Source organism: Phyllobates terribilis, unplaced genomic scaffold, assembly GCF_046119375.1.
Source record: "Phyllobates terribilis strain yellow unplaced genomic scaffold, ASM4611937v1 Scaffold_3__8_contigs__length_932513732, whole genome shotgun sequence".
In the NCBI taxonomy this organism is placed as follows: domain Eukaryota; kingdom Metazoa; phylum Chordata; class Amphibia; order Anura; family Dendrobatidae; genus Phyllobates; species Phyllobates terribilis.
The window spans coordinates 69,450,694-69,466,897 of NW_027362763.1; the positions used below are offsets into that span (position 1 = coordinate 69,450,694).

Here is a 16,204-nt window from a genome sequence, read left to right on the forward strand (position 1 = left end):
GTCCTCACACTGTATAATGCCCCCATAATATTAGCCACACTATATAATTACACTCACAGTGTACCATGGCCTCCACACTGTTTAATGGTCTTCACAACTACTCCCACACAATAATGGTTTCTACAATAGCCCTGATACTGAATAATGTCCTTCACACTTTATATTAGCCTTCACAGTAGTCCCCACACTGTATGATGACCCCTAAACTGGTTAATGGCCCTCACATTAGCTCTCATAATGTATAATGGTCCCCTTTTTATTGGCTCTGATATTGTAAGAGTGTCCTCTAAAGTAGTTCCCATACTGTATGATAGCCCCAAGTTGTATAATGGTCCTCTCATTAGCTCCCACACTGTATAATGACCCCAACAGAAGCCCCCACACTGTATAATAGCCACCACATTAGCTACCACGCTGTATAACGGCCCCAACATTTTCTGAGGACCCCACACCATATGAAGGCCCTCTAAAATAGTCCCTACAATGCATGAGGGCCCCCAACACTGAGGGTTCCCCATTGTTTTTGATGCCCAAATAGTCACACTAAAAAATAATCATATACTAACCTAATCCAGGATCCTGACGAGCACATTGGCAAAGCGTGGGTGGACTAATGCGATATCATTGTACCGGCGCATGCACAGGATGTCAGATTCCTGGCACAGCACAATGATGTCACTGCGCCGGGTCTCTAAAGTCATGTGTGTGCACCCCTGCCTCAGCCAGTGCTTCACCCTGCTGTTCTGTAAAATGCAGACTTAAAGTGACAAAAAGGGGAGTAGTAGTGCAGGGAGATCATGTCAACCTGCATTATCGCAGAGCTTAAAGGGGTGGTCAGAAATCAAACTAAATGTTAATCTAAATCTCTATCTACTCAATGCTGTAATCTAAGCTATTTTCTAATATAATTGTATTAAAAATTCCCTATCCTTCCCTAACTACACTATTTAACTGCTATTCTATTTTTTTCCTATTTCCTGTGTGATGACGCTTTATTTGAGAATGTCAGTGCATGCTGGGAAACTCAAACGATGCATCATCAGAGCAGGGGGCAGAGGCTGGAATCACAGTCAAAACCCCTGCCACCTCCCTGAAAACAGGGAGGTGGCACTCAATACAGAGGATGTGCTTGTCCCTGCTTTGTCCCTCTTGTGTCCCTCCCTACATGTTTTTAAAAAAGAGTGGATGCTTGAGAAAAAGTACACCAGCCTCCTCAGGTCGCCCCAAATTTACTAAATACAGTTCAAGATGGAGGCTTATAAAGATCTAAAATTGTGCCCATATAAAGTCCAAATATTATTGATGGGGGTGCATCCCTATTTTAAGTTGATCTCAGCATGGAGAATCTTTCATGAGTTCACGAATCTTCGCAGGGAACTCATGTAATACCATCACTAACATCTGTCCTACGAGATGACAGATACTTCAAGAAACCTGATGACTTTTACCCTCAACATTTTCTGGATTTGGATGGAAATTTTGTCAAAAACGAGGCCTTTTTACCATTCTCTGCAGGTAAGTCTTCTCAAATAAAAATATGGTGGACATCGCAACCACCTCAAGGGCTTTCAGCAACCAGCACTCTCCATGGCGCATATTTTATCTCTGCTCATTTTTTTTGTAGGTAAGAGAAGTTGTGCAGGAGAGAACTTGGCTAAAATGGAGCTTTTCATCTTCTTTACAAAACTGCTGCAGAACTTCACATTCAAAGCTCCTCCCGGGGCAAAGCTGGATCTCACTGCTGAGGTTGGCTTCACCTTACGCCCACCGGAACATGAGATCTGTGCAATTCCTCGCTACTAATGGACAACCTACCCTGTGGATGCCCGATCTGTATTTACAAGATTGGGTTTACACATCATAATGGCAATTTTCTACTTTTGGTTGATATTAGAGAAATGGGGCTGAACCACCGGGCACCCAAAATTAAATTTTGTTCCTTCCTTTTCAGAATTTTTTTTTTTTAGGTAAGATAGGTCAATCATTGTAAAGTACATATGAGCCATTCAATTTTATCTATGGTATCCCTGCTAATCTAGAATGTAGGAATACTGTTAATGGTCTTGGGTTCCGTGGTCTTCGGTTAATGGTCTTGGGCACTCTATCCTAGAGCATGGTGGTCTAGGATAGAGTGAGGGTCAATGTCAACTAGGTTAGTAATTCATTTCATGAGTTGTGGTAGGATGCCAAATGTACCGTATTTTTCAGACTATAAGATGCACTGGACCATAAGACGCACGAGGTTTTATAGGAGAAAAACATAAAAAAAAGTTAAAGCAAAAAAATTCTGCATTAATATCCCCCATTCTGGTATATATGCCCCCCTATCTAAATATACGTGGCCCCTATTCCTATCCGGGTATACAAGGTCCCCATCCTCATCCTGGTGTACATGGTCCCCCATCCTGGTATGCATGGCACCAACATCCCCATACCAGTATGCATGGCACCCCCATCCCCATCCTGGTATGCATGGCACCCCCATCCCCATCCTGGTATGCATGGCACTCCCATCCTCTTCCTGGTATGCATGGCACCCCCATCCCCATTACGCTGCACACATAAAAAAATAGTCAATTCTACTCCCCTTCCCTACTCTCCAGCGCTACATCCTGTTCTGATGCCAGCAGCTGATTTCAGTGTATAAGCAATGCATGACATCACAGCCTTGTACCCTCACATGTTGAGGTCAGCTGCTGGAATATTCTCTGCTCCCCATGGCTGGGACTATGGGTGTAGAGAGCAGTGAATATTTATTTTCCTTAATAGCGTGCACAGTGTCAGCCGCAGCCACTTGCTCCTGCAGCGGCTGGGCGATCAAGTGTTCCTGCGATTAAAAAGAATTAATATTCACTACTCTTTTTGGAGGTAAAAAGTGCATCTTATAGTCCGAAAAATACGGCTATTTGGCTGTTTGTGTTCAGCTCTTCGTACATATTCACGTGTCTACTCAGCTAATCCTCTTTTAGTTGTCCCTCCATATAATCAAACAATAAACATGAATGCATTTACTCTTCTCACACAAATGTCTAGACCACTGTTAAAGACCACCCACAGCTCCTCCTGTTCAGTAACATCTCGCCTGTGAGGGATCTTCAGCATTATCAATCGGCTTTGATCAAATATTCTCCTTGACATAAGAAGACCTTTCATATATGTTTGATAGTGAGTTTCCTTTACAGGGAAGCTATCATCAGAAAATAACCACTAGTTTAAATCAGGTTTTTATAATACATATATTTAATAAAAATGTTGCAGTTTTTTTTTGTTCATATCACAATCTTTATTAACTTACTAAATTAGTAATCTTGCAATTTTCACACTGGGCATTGAGGCTTTTTTACACTTTAACTTCCTATTGTTTAAATTTTACAGCAGTTTCCTTATCATTAGAGGCAGGATTAAAGTCCTAGGTAAACCCAACCCCATAGAATGTGATATGGAGAAATGAAAAACAAAAAAAAAACCTTTTAACACAAAACCTGATTTAACAATATCTAGATTTCTTACTTGGAAAACATAGACTATAAAGTCATTGACAATTCTCTGTTCCTGAAGGGGTGTAAGTACAGGTGCATCTCACTAAATTAGAATATCAAAAAGTTAATTTATTTCAGTTCTTCAATACAAAAACTGAAACTCATATGTTATACAGAGTCATTACAAACAGAGTGATCTATTTCAAGTGTTTATTTCTGTTAATGTTGATGATTATGGCTTACAGCCAATGAAAACACAAAAGTTATTATCTCAGTAAATTCAAATAATTAACAAAAAACACCTGCAAAGGCTTCCTAAGCATTTAAAATGGTCCCTTAGTCTATTTCATTAGGCTCCACAATCATTGGGTAGACTGCTGACTTGACAGATGTCCAGAAGGCAGTCATTGACACACCCCACAAAGTTTTTAATGACTCTATATAATATATGAGTTTCACTTTTTGTATTGAAGTACTGAAATAAATTAACTTTTTGATGAAATTCTAATTTAGTAACATGCACCTGTATATATCTGTTTTCTTCTTATATAGTAAATTGTTATTAGTTTTACTTGTGCATTTTATATGAAACCCAATAAATATATAATTAAAAAAGTATCTCTTTGTCAGCTCCAGGGTGGAGTACACAGGTACATGAAAACTATCAGCACCAGGTTAGCTTCTGCTGATAAACTGATTTCTTGCTCTGCTTTTCACTCTGGTGATGTGTCTATTACTTTGAATGTCTATATATATGGATATAATGGGAGTCAATGGGAAAGCCAAGCTTTTTTCCAGCAGATCCTACAAAAAGGTGATGAAGCGGTCACTTATACAAGCAAAACGTGCGTAGGGGATGTGGGGAATCCTCTCACCAGGCTGATAGTTCCTTTGCCGTCCATCCTCTATTTCTGGGTATGTTTATGAGTCCAACTACTTAGGACATACTTTCCCTTGAGCCTATTGATAGCTACTAGGATAGGTTTTAACATTTGCTCTAGGTACTATACTTCTCTCTTTGGTTTAGGGTAGGATCTATGGACTCATTAGATATTACCAATATGTTCTATGTATAGGAATGCCCTTGTGGCATATTTTCTATCTATCAAGACATTTATGTAATTGGTGCCACTGATTACTTACAGCCTGAGGTCTGTGTTTATCACATCTTCATGCATTAATGTTATGTGGGTTTTTTTTGCAATTGATTTTAATTTTTATATGTAATAAAATTTTGGTAATCATTCTAAGCAAATTCAAGGCTCCATTTTTTTCTCCGTTGTAAATTATTGTATGTATATGGTGTTGCTTTGGGAGACAAAAGGGGCATTGTTCCCATTTTGGAACCTCTAATTATAGTGTTTTTTATCCCAATGGGGTGTTGTTTAATAAAAAGGTCTGGGGGGCAGTGAGAATATTGAAATGGGTGGAGAAAGTGCTGAATGGAAGGAGAACAGCATGGAGAAGACCCCTGAAAGTATCTCTGACTCCCAGATCGCTGCTAAGAACAATGCTGTCACACATTTTCTCCACTTTAAGGACTGACAATAAAACATTCCAAACCAACAAGAAATTGTATTTTACAGGAATAAAAATCTTAAGAATATTTTTTTCCTTTATAATGACTATAATAAAGGCCAAAATTAAAAAGGATTTAAAAATTGAATGTAATTGATGTAAACCAAAATATTTTTTTTATTAAAAAATAGGACATTTCATTATTATTCATGAAGGAAGCAAGAACTGCAAAAAATTAGGGACTCAGAGGGACTTAGATACACCCTGTATTAGACATAAAGGAGGGCTTCATACACATTATGTTCAAATTGTTATGTAGTGGCACTCCTATACTCATAAAGGTTTTGCACTTTTGAGGTGTATTTACCAATGAAATGTACTCCAGACCATGGGATAGTCTATGGGTAAGCAATATAATACTGATAAAATTTTGAACAAGTTTTTTGAGGCTTAAATACCACCGAAATGTACCCAAGAAGATATAATATCCTATGGATGATCAATGTCATACTGATAAATTTTGAACAAGTATTTTCAGGCTCATATAGCAACGAAATGTACCCAAGAAGATGTAATACTCTATGGATGAGCAATATAATACCTATAAATTTTGAACAAGTTTTTTGAGGGTTATATACCAAGGAAATGTACTCCTGACCATGGAATAGTCTATGAGTGAGCAATATAATAGCAAAAAGAAAATTTGGGACAAGTTTTTGATGCTTATATACCACCAAAATCTATCCAATAATATGTAAAAGTGTATGGATGAGCAATATAATACCGATACATTTTTTAACACTTTATTGAGGCTTATATACCATCGAATTCTATCCAAGAATATGTAAAAGTGTATGGATGAGCAATGTAATACCGATAAATTTTGAACACATTTTTTGAAGCTTATATAGAAACAAAATCTACTGAAGAATAAGTGAAAGTCTATGGATGAACAGTATAATACCGATAATGTTTTGAACACTTTTTTGAAGCTTATATATCATCGAAATCTAAGCAAGAAAATGGAAAAGTGTATGGACGAGCAATGTAATACCAATACATTTTTTAACACATTTTTTAAGGCTTACATACCAAGAAAATGTAATCCAGACTATGGAATATTCTATGGGTGAGCAATATAATACCGATAACATTTTGAACAAGTTTTTTGAGGATTATAGAGCAACAAAATCTACCTAAGAAGATGAAATACTCTATGGATGAGCAATATAATACCGCTACCTTTTTTAACAAGTTTTTTGAGGGTTATATACTAAGAAAATGAAGTTCAAACCATGGAATAGTCTATGGTGAGGAATATAATACCGATAAAATTTTAAACACTTTTTTGAATCTTATATACCTAGAAAATGTACCCCAGACCACAAAATAGTGCACGGGTAACAAATATAGACAAGCAAAATTTTTAGATGCTCTTTTGGAGTGTTATATGCCTTCAAAATGTATCACAAAGCACATAATACCCCAATGGGTGAGTAATCTGTTCCAGAAATATTTGTCAAAGCTCTTTATAAGTTTTACATACCACTGTAATGCTACAATATCCATATTAAACTGTATGGATGAGTCATTGAATCCATAAAAAAATTCTTAAGCTAAATATTTTGAAAGTATACTTGATGTTCTTACACAGTCATAAAGGCGTTCTAGAAAGTGGAAAGCCAGAAAAAAATTATAAGGAAGGACATCTATAGACCCTTGAAAGGCAACAACTGGCAGGCCTCATTAAAATATTGAATATTAAAAACAATTTACCTGCTGCTGTCATCTGGTGGTGTGGAAAAGTGTTGGATAATCCAGGCTTTATTTTTTTTTATGAAAGTGAGCCTGCCATCATTCTCTGTTGACAGGGAAAAGCGCCTGTCTGTTATGACCCCCCGGACGGCACTAAAAACCCACTCAGATAAGAAGCTAGTGGCATGTCAGCACAACACCTCCAAGGAAAAGAGAGACAGCTCATGCCCGGTGTCCAGTTTTGAGGCCGAATAGTTTAAAGTTGCAGAGGAATTAGGGAGTAAGCTGGTTTAGTTGGCCATGTATTGCTTGGCCATCTTTTAAATTTTTTCCCTCCTTGTCAAAAATTCCCAGTTATGAGGGCATGGGAGCTGGGAGGGTGACATGAAATTGGCCCAGGCCTTTGGTGTGTGTCTCCCTCACCTCTACTCCTTGGTTTGGCAAGGAAGCTTGCCCCCTATAGCTAGCGTTGTCTGGCGTGAATTTTTTCAATATATTTTCCACAATGGCCTTCTGGTATAGCACCATGTTCGAAGACTTTTCTGCCTAAGCAAGAAGAGATGCAAAGTTCTCCTTGCATCATGGGTCTAGCAGGGTGAACAACAATTACTGTTTTTTGGCTAAGACGAATGTAACTCTAGGGTCACGGGAAAGGCAACAATACATAACGTCATCGCCGCTCACTATCTTTGTGGAGTCCTCAAAGTCTTGGAGAATCGCACTAATGTCAAATATCCATACCCACTCTTCAGTTGTTATTTGTGGAGGCTGACCAGAATATCAACAGGCAGGTTGGAGCTGGTATTCCACACGGACTTCTACTGCTCTCAAAGCCTTGTAAGCATATGCACTGTGGAGTTCCAGTCTGTGGTCATGTCGCACACCAGTCGGTGAGCTGTTACTTGCAAGCGCTGCTACAGCACTGCCAGAGCAGTGGCTGCTCTAGCTGACTTGCGTAAATGGGCGCTGACACTATGTACGTTGACCATAAGCTCCTGATAATCTGGGTAGGTTTTAGAAAATGCTTAACCACCAAGTTGAGAACATGTGCCAAGCATGGTACGTGTGGCGGCTTGCCAAGCTTCAGAGCCGTCACCCGGTTACGTCCATTATCAGACATGACCAAGTCTGTTTGGAGGTTAAGCGTCAAAAAACACACATCAGTTTGGTCTGTTATTCCTTTCAGTAACTCTGGCACGATGTGCTGTACATCTCCTAGACAAATTAGCTTCAGCAGAGCCTGTTGCCGCTTCGCTGAGGCAGTGCTACAGAGCTTCCGGCTAATGTGGACGACGTGCTCTGAGGTAACAAATCGGAGATGGAGGAGGGGGTGTAGGAACTGATGTAAGAGGGGGAAGAAACCTTGAGAGTAGTGGAGCCAGAAATCCTCGATGTCGGGAGCACATGGGCCATGCCATGGTAGGACTTAGCCCCGGCCTTCACAATGTTCACCCAATGTGATGTAAGTGAAATGTAACATCCCAGGCCAGAAGCTCTTGTCCATGTGTTGGTCATTAAGTGGACAATTCCAGCAGTTGCGTTGGTTAGGGCATGGGTGATGTTCCTGGACACGAGATGGTAAAGGGTAGGGAAGCCACAACGGAAGAAATAGTGGTGGCTGGGGACCGAGTAGCGAGGAACCAAATTTCTACACCTGTAGCAGGACAATTTTTTTGTTTTATTTCAAATCAACGAAATTTCACATGAACCAAGTTCTACAGTATATGTGAATATAGTCAATTTGTATACAAATAAAATTCTACATCTGTTCCAGCCCAATTTTTTAGTTTTTTATAAAATCAATGAAATATACATAGCTACATAGTTACATAGTTTATAAGGCCGAAAAAAGACAAGCGTCAATCCAGTTCGGCCTATTTCTTGTGCACTGCAGCTTTTCTACAGCGCTGATCCAGGGGAAGGCAAAAAAAAAACATGCGGTATAAGCCAATTTACATCATTGAGGAAAAATTCACTACCCGACTCCAATCTCTCAGTCTGATTAAATCCCTGGATTAATTAACTATCACTAAGCATAAGATGTAATTTTATTGTTCTCAAGAAAGGCGTCCAGGCCTCTCTTGAACTCATTAAGTGAGTTGGACATCACCATTTCCTCTACCAGAGAGTTCCAGAGTCTCATTGCTCTGACCGTAAAGAATCCCCTTCTATGCTGGTGCAGGAACCTCCTTTCCTCCAGACGCATAGTGTGCCCCCTCGTCTTTGTCACCATCTTTGGTATAAACAGGTCATGGGAGAGATCTCTGTACTGCCCCCTGATGTATTTATACATGTTTATGAGGTCTCCCCTAAGCCTTCTCTTTTCCAACGTACATAGGCCTAATTTTGACAACCTCTCTGGGTATTCTAGTCCCTCAATTCCCTTTATTACCTTAGTCCCCCTCCTTTGTACCCTCTCCAGCTCCAATATGTCTTTCCTGAGCACCGAAGCCCAGAACTGTGCACAATATTCTAAGTGCGGCCTTACCAGCGCTTTATACAGAGGAAGAACAATGTTCTCATCATATGCCACTATTCCTCTTCTGATGCATGCCATGACTCTATTTACCTTCGCAGCTGCTGCCTGACACTGGGCACTCCAATTTAATTTGCTGTTAACCAAGACGCCCAGGTCCTTCTCCATGTCAGATTTCCCCAACGGTTTCCCATTTAATATGTATGGGTGACTGCTGTTTTTCTTTCCTATGTGCATGACCTTACATTTATCGGCATTGAACCCCATCTGCCATTTTTTGGCCCAACTCCCCAATTTATCTAAATCCTCCTGTAGCTGTGCCCTATCCTCATCTGTATTAACTACTTTACAAAGTTTAGTCTCATCTGCAAATTTTGCTATTTTACTATGCAACCCTTCAACTAGATCATTAATAAATATATTAAATAATATAGGGCCCAAGACAGACCCTTGAGGCACCCCGCTAGTAACCCTGAAACACCCTGAGCTTACTCCATTGATAACCACCCTCTGCTTTCTATCACTCAGCCAGCTATTTACCCACTTGCACACATTATCCCCCAGACCAAGCATTCTCATCTTATATACCAACCTTTTGTGTGGCACGGTATCAAACGATTTGGAGAAGTCAAGGTATACAACATCCACTGACTCTCCCCAGTCCTCCTCGTAGAAGGCGATCAGGTTTGTTTGGCAGGAGCGATCCCTCATGAATCCATGTTGATAAGGAGTTAGACAGTTATTATCATTAAGATATTCTACCATAGCATCTCTAAGAAATCCTTCAAACAATTTACCCACAACAAACGTTAAGATTACTGGTCTATAGTTCCCAGGGTTTGTATGACATTTCACACAAACCAAATTTTAAATTATATATGACAATACTGAATTTTTGAACAATCAACTTTCAACACCTATACCAGGCCAGTTTTGTTTTTTACGTCAAAACAACTAAATTTCACATGAAGAAAGTTCGACAGTATATATCACAAGTAGAGTTTTGCGAACTTGTGGATGTTCTGGTTCGACGAACATACTGTAACAGTTTGGTTCGGGTAACATCTTAACCTTGAACTTGACCCCGAACACTAACCCAATTCTAGTCAATGGGGACACAAAGTTCGGTGCTAAAAAATGAATATAAAATGTTAATAGTCAGGGCTATGGCACTGCAAAATGAAGCTAAGTGGAGGTAAGAGCTGGACAATTGCCCTGCAAAGAAATGTTTATAGGAAAAGGACTTAAAGGGATTAACACTTTTCACCTATTGTGTCCACCCATTTTCTTGTAGAATGTAAGCTTGCGAGCAGGGACCTCACTCCTAATGTAACTGTTTAAACTGTCTTACTTTGGATCGAGTTGGCGGTCTGCAGCGAGGCTTGCTACTGCCAGTCACAGCCCCTTTACCTTGGGACACCTCCCAATGCTCTTGTCTTAGGGTCTCAGGGGCCTGAAGCGTTTCCCTTGAAAAAATTAGTGTTCAAAAAAATCTTTAGCTGACCTTCTAGTCAAAACTGCCCTGACTCCAAGAACTCTATAAAAAGTGAGTTGATTATGGAGCACTTTGGAGCTCTTTGATTCTTTTTGTTCTGTTATACAATTTAATGCACTATATTTAAACAGCCAGTACAGGGATCTTATTGAGCAAAAGTTGAAAGCAGCTTCTAAAGGAGCACAAATTAGGCAAAGTAACAGAAATGTAACATTATGTTCGGGAGAGAAGTAAGTCAAAAAGTTGATGATAATATAAAGAAAAAATTAATCAGTAACTGTTGTTTTAAATTTTATTGAATAAATCAATAGTACATATTAAAATATGAAACTCTACAATTTATTTTAATAGAGAAATTTTCTTCTTCCATCTCTTGGATCAATCTTTCACTCAATTTATGAGTAAAATCTATGTTCAGTGAAGTTCGATTTTCTCATTACGGAGAATGAAAATGACAGATGGTGCTTCTTAAATTCTATGGAGTGGGAGAGGGGGAGAAGGAGGATAGTCATTAGTCTACAAATGAAATTTATGTGAAAGAATATTCCTAGAGAGATTGTTTCTTCTTTACTTGGTGTCATTGAATATCTATGATCAGTTTGATCCACTGTAATGGCATATATTAATAAAAATGTGTATGTCTGCATTAGAATAACGATTGATCATCAGTAGAGATGAGCAAATAAATTTGAGCGGAGTTAGATTTTACTCAAATTTTTTTACACTCATAACATGATTCATGATGGTGATTCATGACCCACTTTGCCAAGGACCATACTTACCCTGGAGCGGCGTGACTAAGCAGCTACCTTGGTGTTCGCTGGAGCCTCTAGTGGTGAGGTCAGGCTTGTGTGGCAGATAGCTGCCAGGTGCCACTCTAGGACGCGTCTGGCAGTAGCAGCTGACCCAAAAGGGCAGAGACGTACTTCAGGGCGGGAAGGCCACTTGGGACAGGGACGGACTGTGTAGACACCACTAGGACACGGTTCAGACTTACTGGTCTCAGGTGAGTGTTCTTCTACCAGCCATGTGGAAATGAGGTACAGATACAGTGGACATGGTTTCAGGTTCAAGGTTCGGGCCTGGGCATTCAGCCCCCATGGTAGCAGACAGGTACCCCAGATGCAGTTTCAGGAAACATGGGCAACTAAACTGGACTAAGGGACTCAGGATACGGGACAAAGGATATGAAATACAGACTAGGGACTGGGGACCTGGTAACATGCAGTTGCTCACACTAACCACCTAAAAAACTATAGCGGTTGCTCAAGCACCTCCCTATTGGAGAGAGTGCCTTACATATAAGATGTCTCCCAGCTATTGGCTGAAGGACACCTTGCAGGTGCACATATATAGATTATATGTGATGCGCCCCCTGGGCCGTGGGGTACTCGGAAGCCCGGCCAGTAGGTGCTGGGGGATGTCACGGTGGCAGTGACCCGGTCCGTGACCCAGGGTGGTCAATTAAACAGAAAAGTAAAATGGAATAAAGTTTTTAGGATAATAATGTTCGTGACGCCACCTGTGGTATGAGGCTATATGGAGCCACCGCTGCGGTGCAGATCCTCTGGAGCTGATGGTGACACAGCAGAGTTGGTTCAGCTCTCCACAGGCAGAACTTAGCTCCAGGGCAGGATATAGGGGTTTTATGAGGTAGATGTTGCTGGTGCTGTGTTGTGCAGGACTGGTGATGGCACAGCAATAATTTCAGGACACAATGGGGTGTAGTCTTCAAGGTTTACTCACAGTTGTTCAAGACTCCAGGTTACCAGGGCCAGTGTGTAACCTCCCACGTCATCCTGTGTTCACCAGGGAAGGGGATTCAGCAACTCTCAAGTCTCTCAGGAGTAGTTAAACGGGACCCCGTTCTATGTTCCTTTATTGGTCGTCTTCCTTGCGCTGGCTCTTGCCCTCCTGCCCTTCGCCTCACAATCAGTGTCCCAAGCCGGTAGCCTTGGGTTTTGTCGGGCGACTTGCAATCCCCTGGACCCTATGCGGCCACCTTTTCGGTGATGTAATTGTGGTGATTGGCTGCTGCACCTTGCAAATACAGCAGCCTCCGGTTATCTAGCTGAGCGTGCTTGTTCTCCACTAGTTTAGGGGCCGGTCTGCTCTGCGGTCTGATCCCTCAGGTCCGTGTAGATTCGGGCGCACGGGTGGCTTCCCGCACTCACCATGCCCCTGGGATCCCCTCTGTCTATGGAGCCTTCCCTCTGCTCCTGTCCTCTCTCACTCTCTCCTGGGCCTCTCAGACTAGGCCCAACTTCTCTCTCTCTCCACTCAACTCCTGCTTCAAGCACTGGAGCCAGGAGCCTGGACCCTCCTACATTGCTCTACTGAGCAGGACTCAACTCTTCTAGATGGTTCCCCTCCTTCTTATACTCTTTCTGAAGGTGCTCCCCTGACTACTTCCTCCACCCACACCCACTACATGGTTCCCCCTCTCTTGGTTCCCCCCCTTCCAACCAGGGACAGGCTCAGCAGTGGATAAGTGCATCTTGCCCCTCCTGCTGGAGTGGAATGGTGTAGTGTTGCATGTAGGTAGGTGGGTCCTGGGTAGTACTCCTTCCTTCCATGAGAGTGGGGTACCACACCTCTGGGTGAGATGCAGTACCTCTGTGGTGACTGAACCTGCAGGGGCGCAACATATGCCTCCCAGCTGTTCCTGGGACATGTACCATGTGTATGCGCTGCCCCTTTAAGAACAGGGGAGCGCGGGCAGGTGCGCCCTATCTGCGGCTTGCATGGATTGGGGGAGGAGGTAGGATCAGGATCATGCCAAGGACCTCACTGAAGGTAACAGCGTGCAGGGGTGCCGGGCATAGTGTTATAGTATCCCCCCTGTATGCCCCCTCTTCTTGCATAAAAAATGGAGCCAGAGAAGATGAAGCCAGATTCTTCCTCCTGAACTTCCATGACCTCTCATTAGGACCACGTTCTCTTCAAATTATTAGGAAGAAAGTCACAACTCCCACCTTCTTCTTGACCAGACTGCCTCTCACTGGCTGGCCATCATCGGAGCAGAACGGAGCGGATATGAAGTCAGGGACCCTCTTTTGCAGGACCTCTTATTCCTGTGGTCAGGCTTTTGCGGCAGATAGCTGCCAGGTGCCACTCCAGGGCGCGTTCGGCAGTAGCAGCTGACCCCAAAAGGCAGAGACATATTGCAGGGCAAATCGGCCACTTGCGACAAGTTCAAACAGGACGGCCACTTTGGAAAAGTTCAAACAGAAAGGCTACTTGAGACAGGGACATACTTTGTAGACAGGATAGCGACTGGGACAGGGTTCAGACCTATTGGTCTAAAGTAACAGTTCTGGTACCGCCATTGTGGTCACATGGTACAGAAACCACGGACGAGGTTTCAGGATCAAGGTTCGGACCTGGACATTTAGCCCCTAGGTAGTTGTCAGGTACTGCAGATGCGGTTTCAGGAAACACGGGCAACTAGACTGGACTAAGGGACTAGAGATACAGTAAAAAGAAAGCAAGGTGGGCACAACCAAAAGGCACAGGAATCAATCTAATGCATACTAAATGACATAAAGCAAAGCAAAGAAAAAAAAGAAGTAAGCAAAAAATAGGGATCACCTACAGAATATATTTTAATTTTATGAAAAGAATATACAAGCCATATAAATGGTTAATTATAAATATAAATTACCAGATGGTTATCATTTATCAATATTACTCTCTCTATATAAGTATGCATACCAGCCAGTTCTATATACAACTATCCTGAGGAAGACCCCTTGTTGTGTTGATATGTGTGGGGTTCAGTTCCCCTCCTGATCCAGGGCTATACATGCAGAGATTATAGGATCTCATGGGCTGTTGAGTATGTATTCATGCATTGACTGACTTTTTCTTTCTGTCACTTGATGTGCTTATAGTATCTCTCATCATTCCTTCTCGGGACTTTGTCTTAGACAGAATTTCTAACATAAGCTCAATATCTGTGTATCTTACATGGTTCTTGATTAGTGTTGAGCGCGCAAGCTCAACACTGCTCGGTACTCGCCCGAGCATGTCACTACTTGGGATGTTCAGCGAGCACCGAGCATATAGATGCAGCTGAAAAAGATTGGAGGCCGTGTGACGACAGTTGGGGCAATAACAGGTTCAGTCTTTAATTACTCTCTGTTGTGTTTAGTTGAGGGTTTCAAGACAGAGACTTATGCCCCATGTAATCAGGTGGCAGCAAATCAGACTGCAAGGAGTCTTCTTACCCCAAAAGACAGAACTATAGAAGAGACCCAAACTACACAGATGAAATGGCTAAGAGATGTGTGTGACTTGCCTGTGGTGTGAGGTTTCTTAGACTGCACATGAGTAGTGTTGAGCCACCCCCGTAGTGTTCGGGTTCGGTTCGGTTCGTCGAACACCGGGATGTTCGAGGAACTGTTCGTCGAACTGTTCGTCGAACACCTTAGAACACCGTCGAACACCGTTACAACCAATGGCAGGCAAACAAAAACACATAGAAACACATAGAAAACACCTGCAAAGGTGTCCAAAAGCTGACAAACTGCTCAGAAGACACTCTCTTTAAAAAAGCCGGCCGGCAAATTCAGCAGCGGCATACACCGGTACCCGACAATTTAGACAAGAAGGAATAGAGCATCACACATAGATTAGATAGATAGAAACATGTCAGTCACACATATAAGAAGCACAGTGACAGTGTTGGTTACTGCACTTGTCATTTAGTGTAAAGGATTTATTAAAAAAAATATTAGTGTTTTCATGCACCGTCTCTTTAAAAAAGCCGGCCGGCAATTCAGCATCTGTACCCGACAATTTAGAACAGAAAGAATAGAGCTTCACACATAGATTAGATAGATAGAAACATGTCAGTCACATATATAATAAGTACAGTGATAGTGTTGCTTACTGTACTTGTCATTTAGTGTAAAGGATTTATTTAAAAAAATAATAGTGTTTTCATGCAGTGTCTCTTTAAAAAAGCCGGCCGGCAATTCAGCAGCGGTACCCGACAATTTAGAACAGAAAGATAGAGCATCACACATAGATTAGATAGATAGAAACATGTCAGTCACATATATATGAAGTACAGTGATAGTGTTGGTTACTGTACTTGTCATTTAGTATTAAAATAAAGGATTTATTATTAAAAAAATTGGCGTGGGGTTCCCCTTAATTTTAGGCTCTAGCGGAGGTTAAGCAGACGGCTGGGGCAGATGTTTGAAGCCTGGGAAGGGGGTAATACCCACGGAGCTTCCCAGGCTACTAATATCAGCCCCCAGCTGAATACATAGCCTTTACTAGCTATTAAAATGGGGGACCCCCCCAAAAAAATGACGTGGGGTCCCCCCTAATTTAATAGCTAGCAAAGGCTAGGCAGACAGCTGGGGGCTGATATTAATAGCCCAGGAAGGGAGCCATGAATATTGGCCCCCTCCCAGGCTAGAAACACCAGCCGTCAGCCACCCCAGAAATGGCGCATTCATAGGATGCGCC

General features: G+C 41.8%; 1 protein-coding gene across 1 annotated transcript in view; it reads left to right on the forward strand.

Moving 5' to 3' along the window:
- The window catches only part of LOC141258444 (uncharacterized), a 125,611-nt gene that overhangs the window by 34,562 nt on the left and 74,845 nt on the right, over positions 1-16,204 (forward strand). The window contains exons 9-10 of the mRNA XM_073673443.1: positions 1,374-1,515; positions 1,625-1,795. Of these exons, the coding sequence (XP_073529544.1) occupies positions 1,374-1,515; positions 1,625-1,795 (313 nt within the window). The remainder of the gene's footprint in view (positions 1-1,373; positions 1,516-1,624; positions 1,796-16,204) is intronic.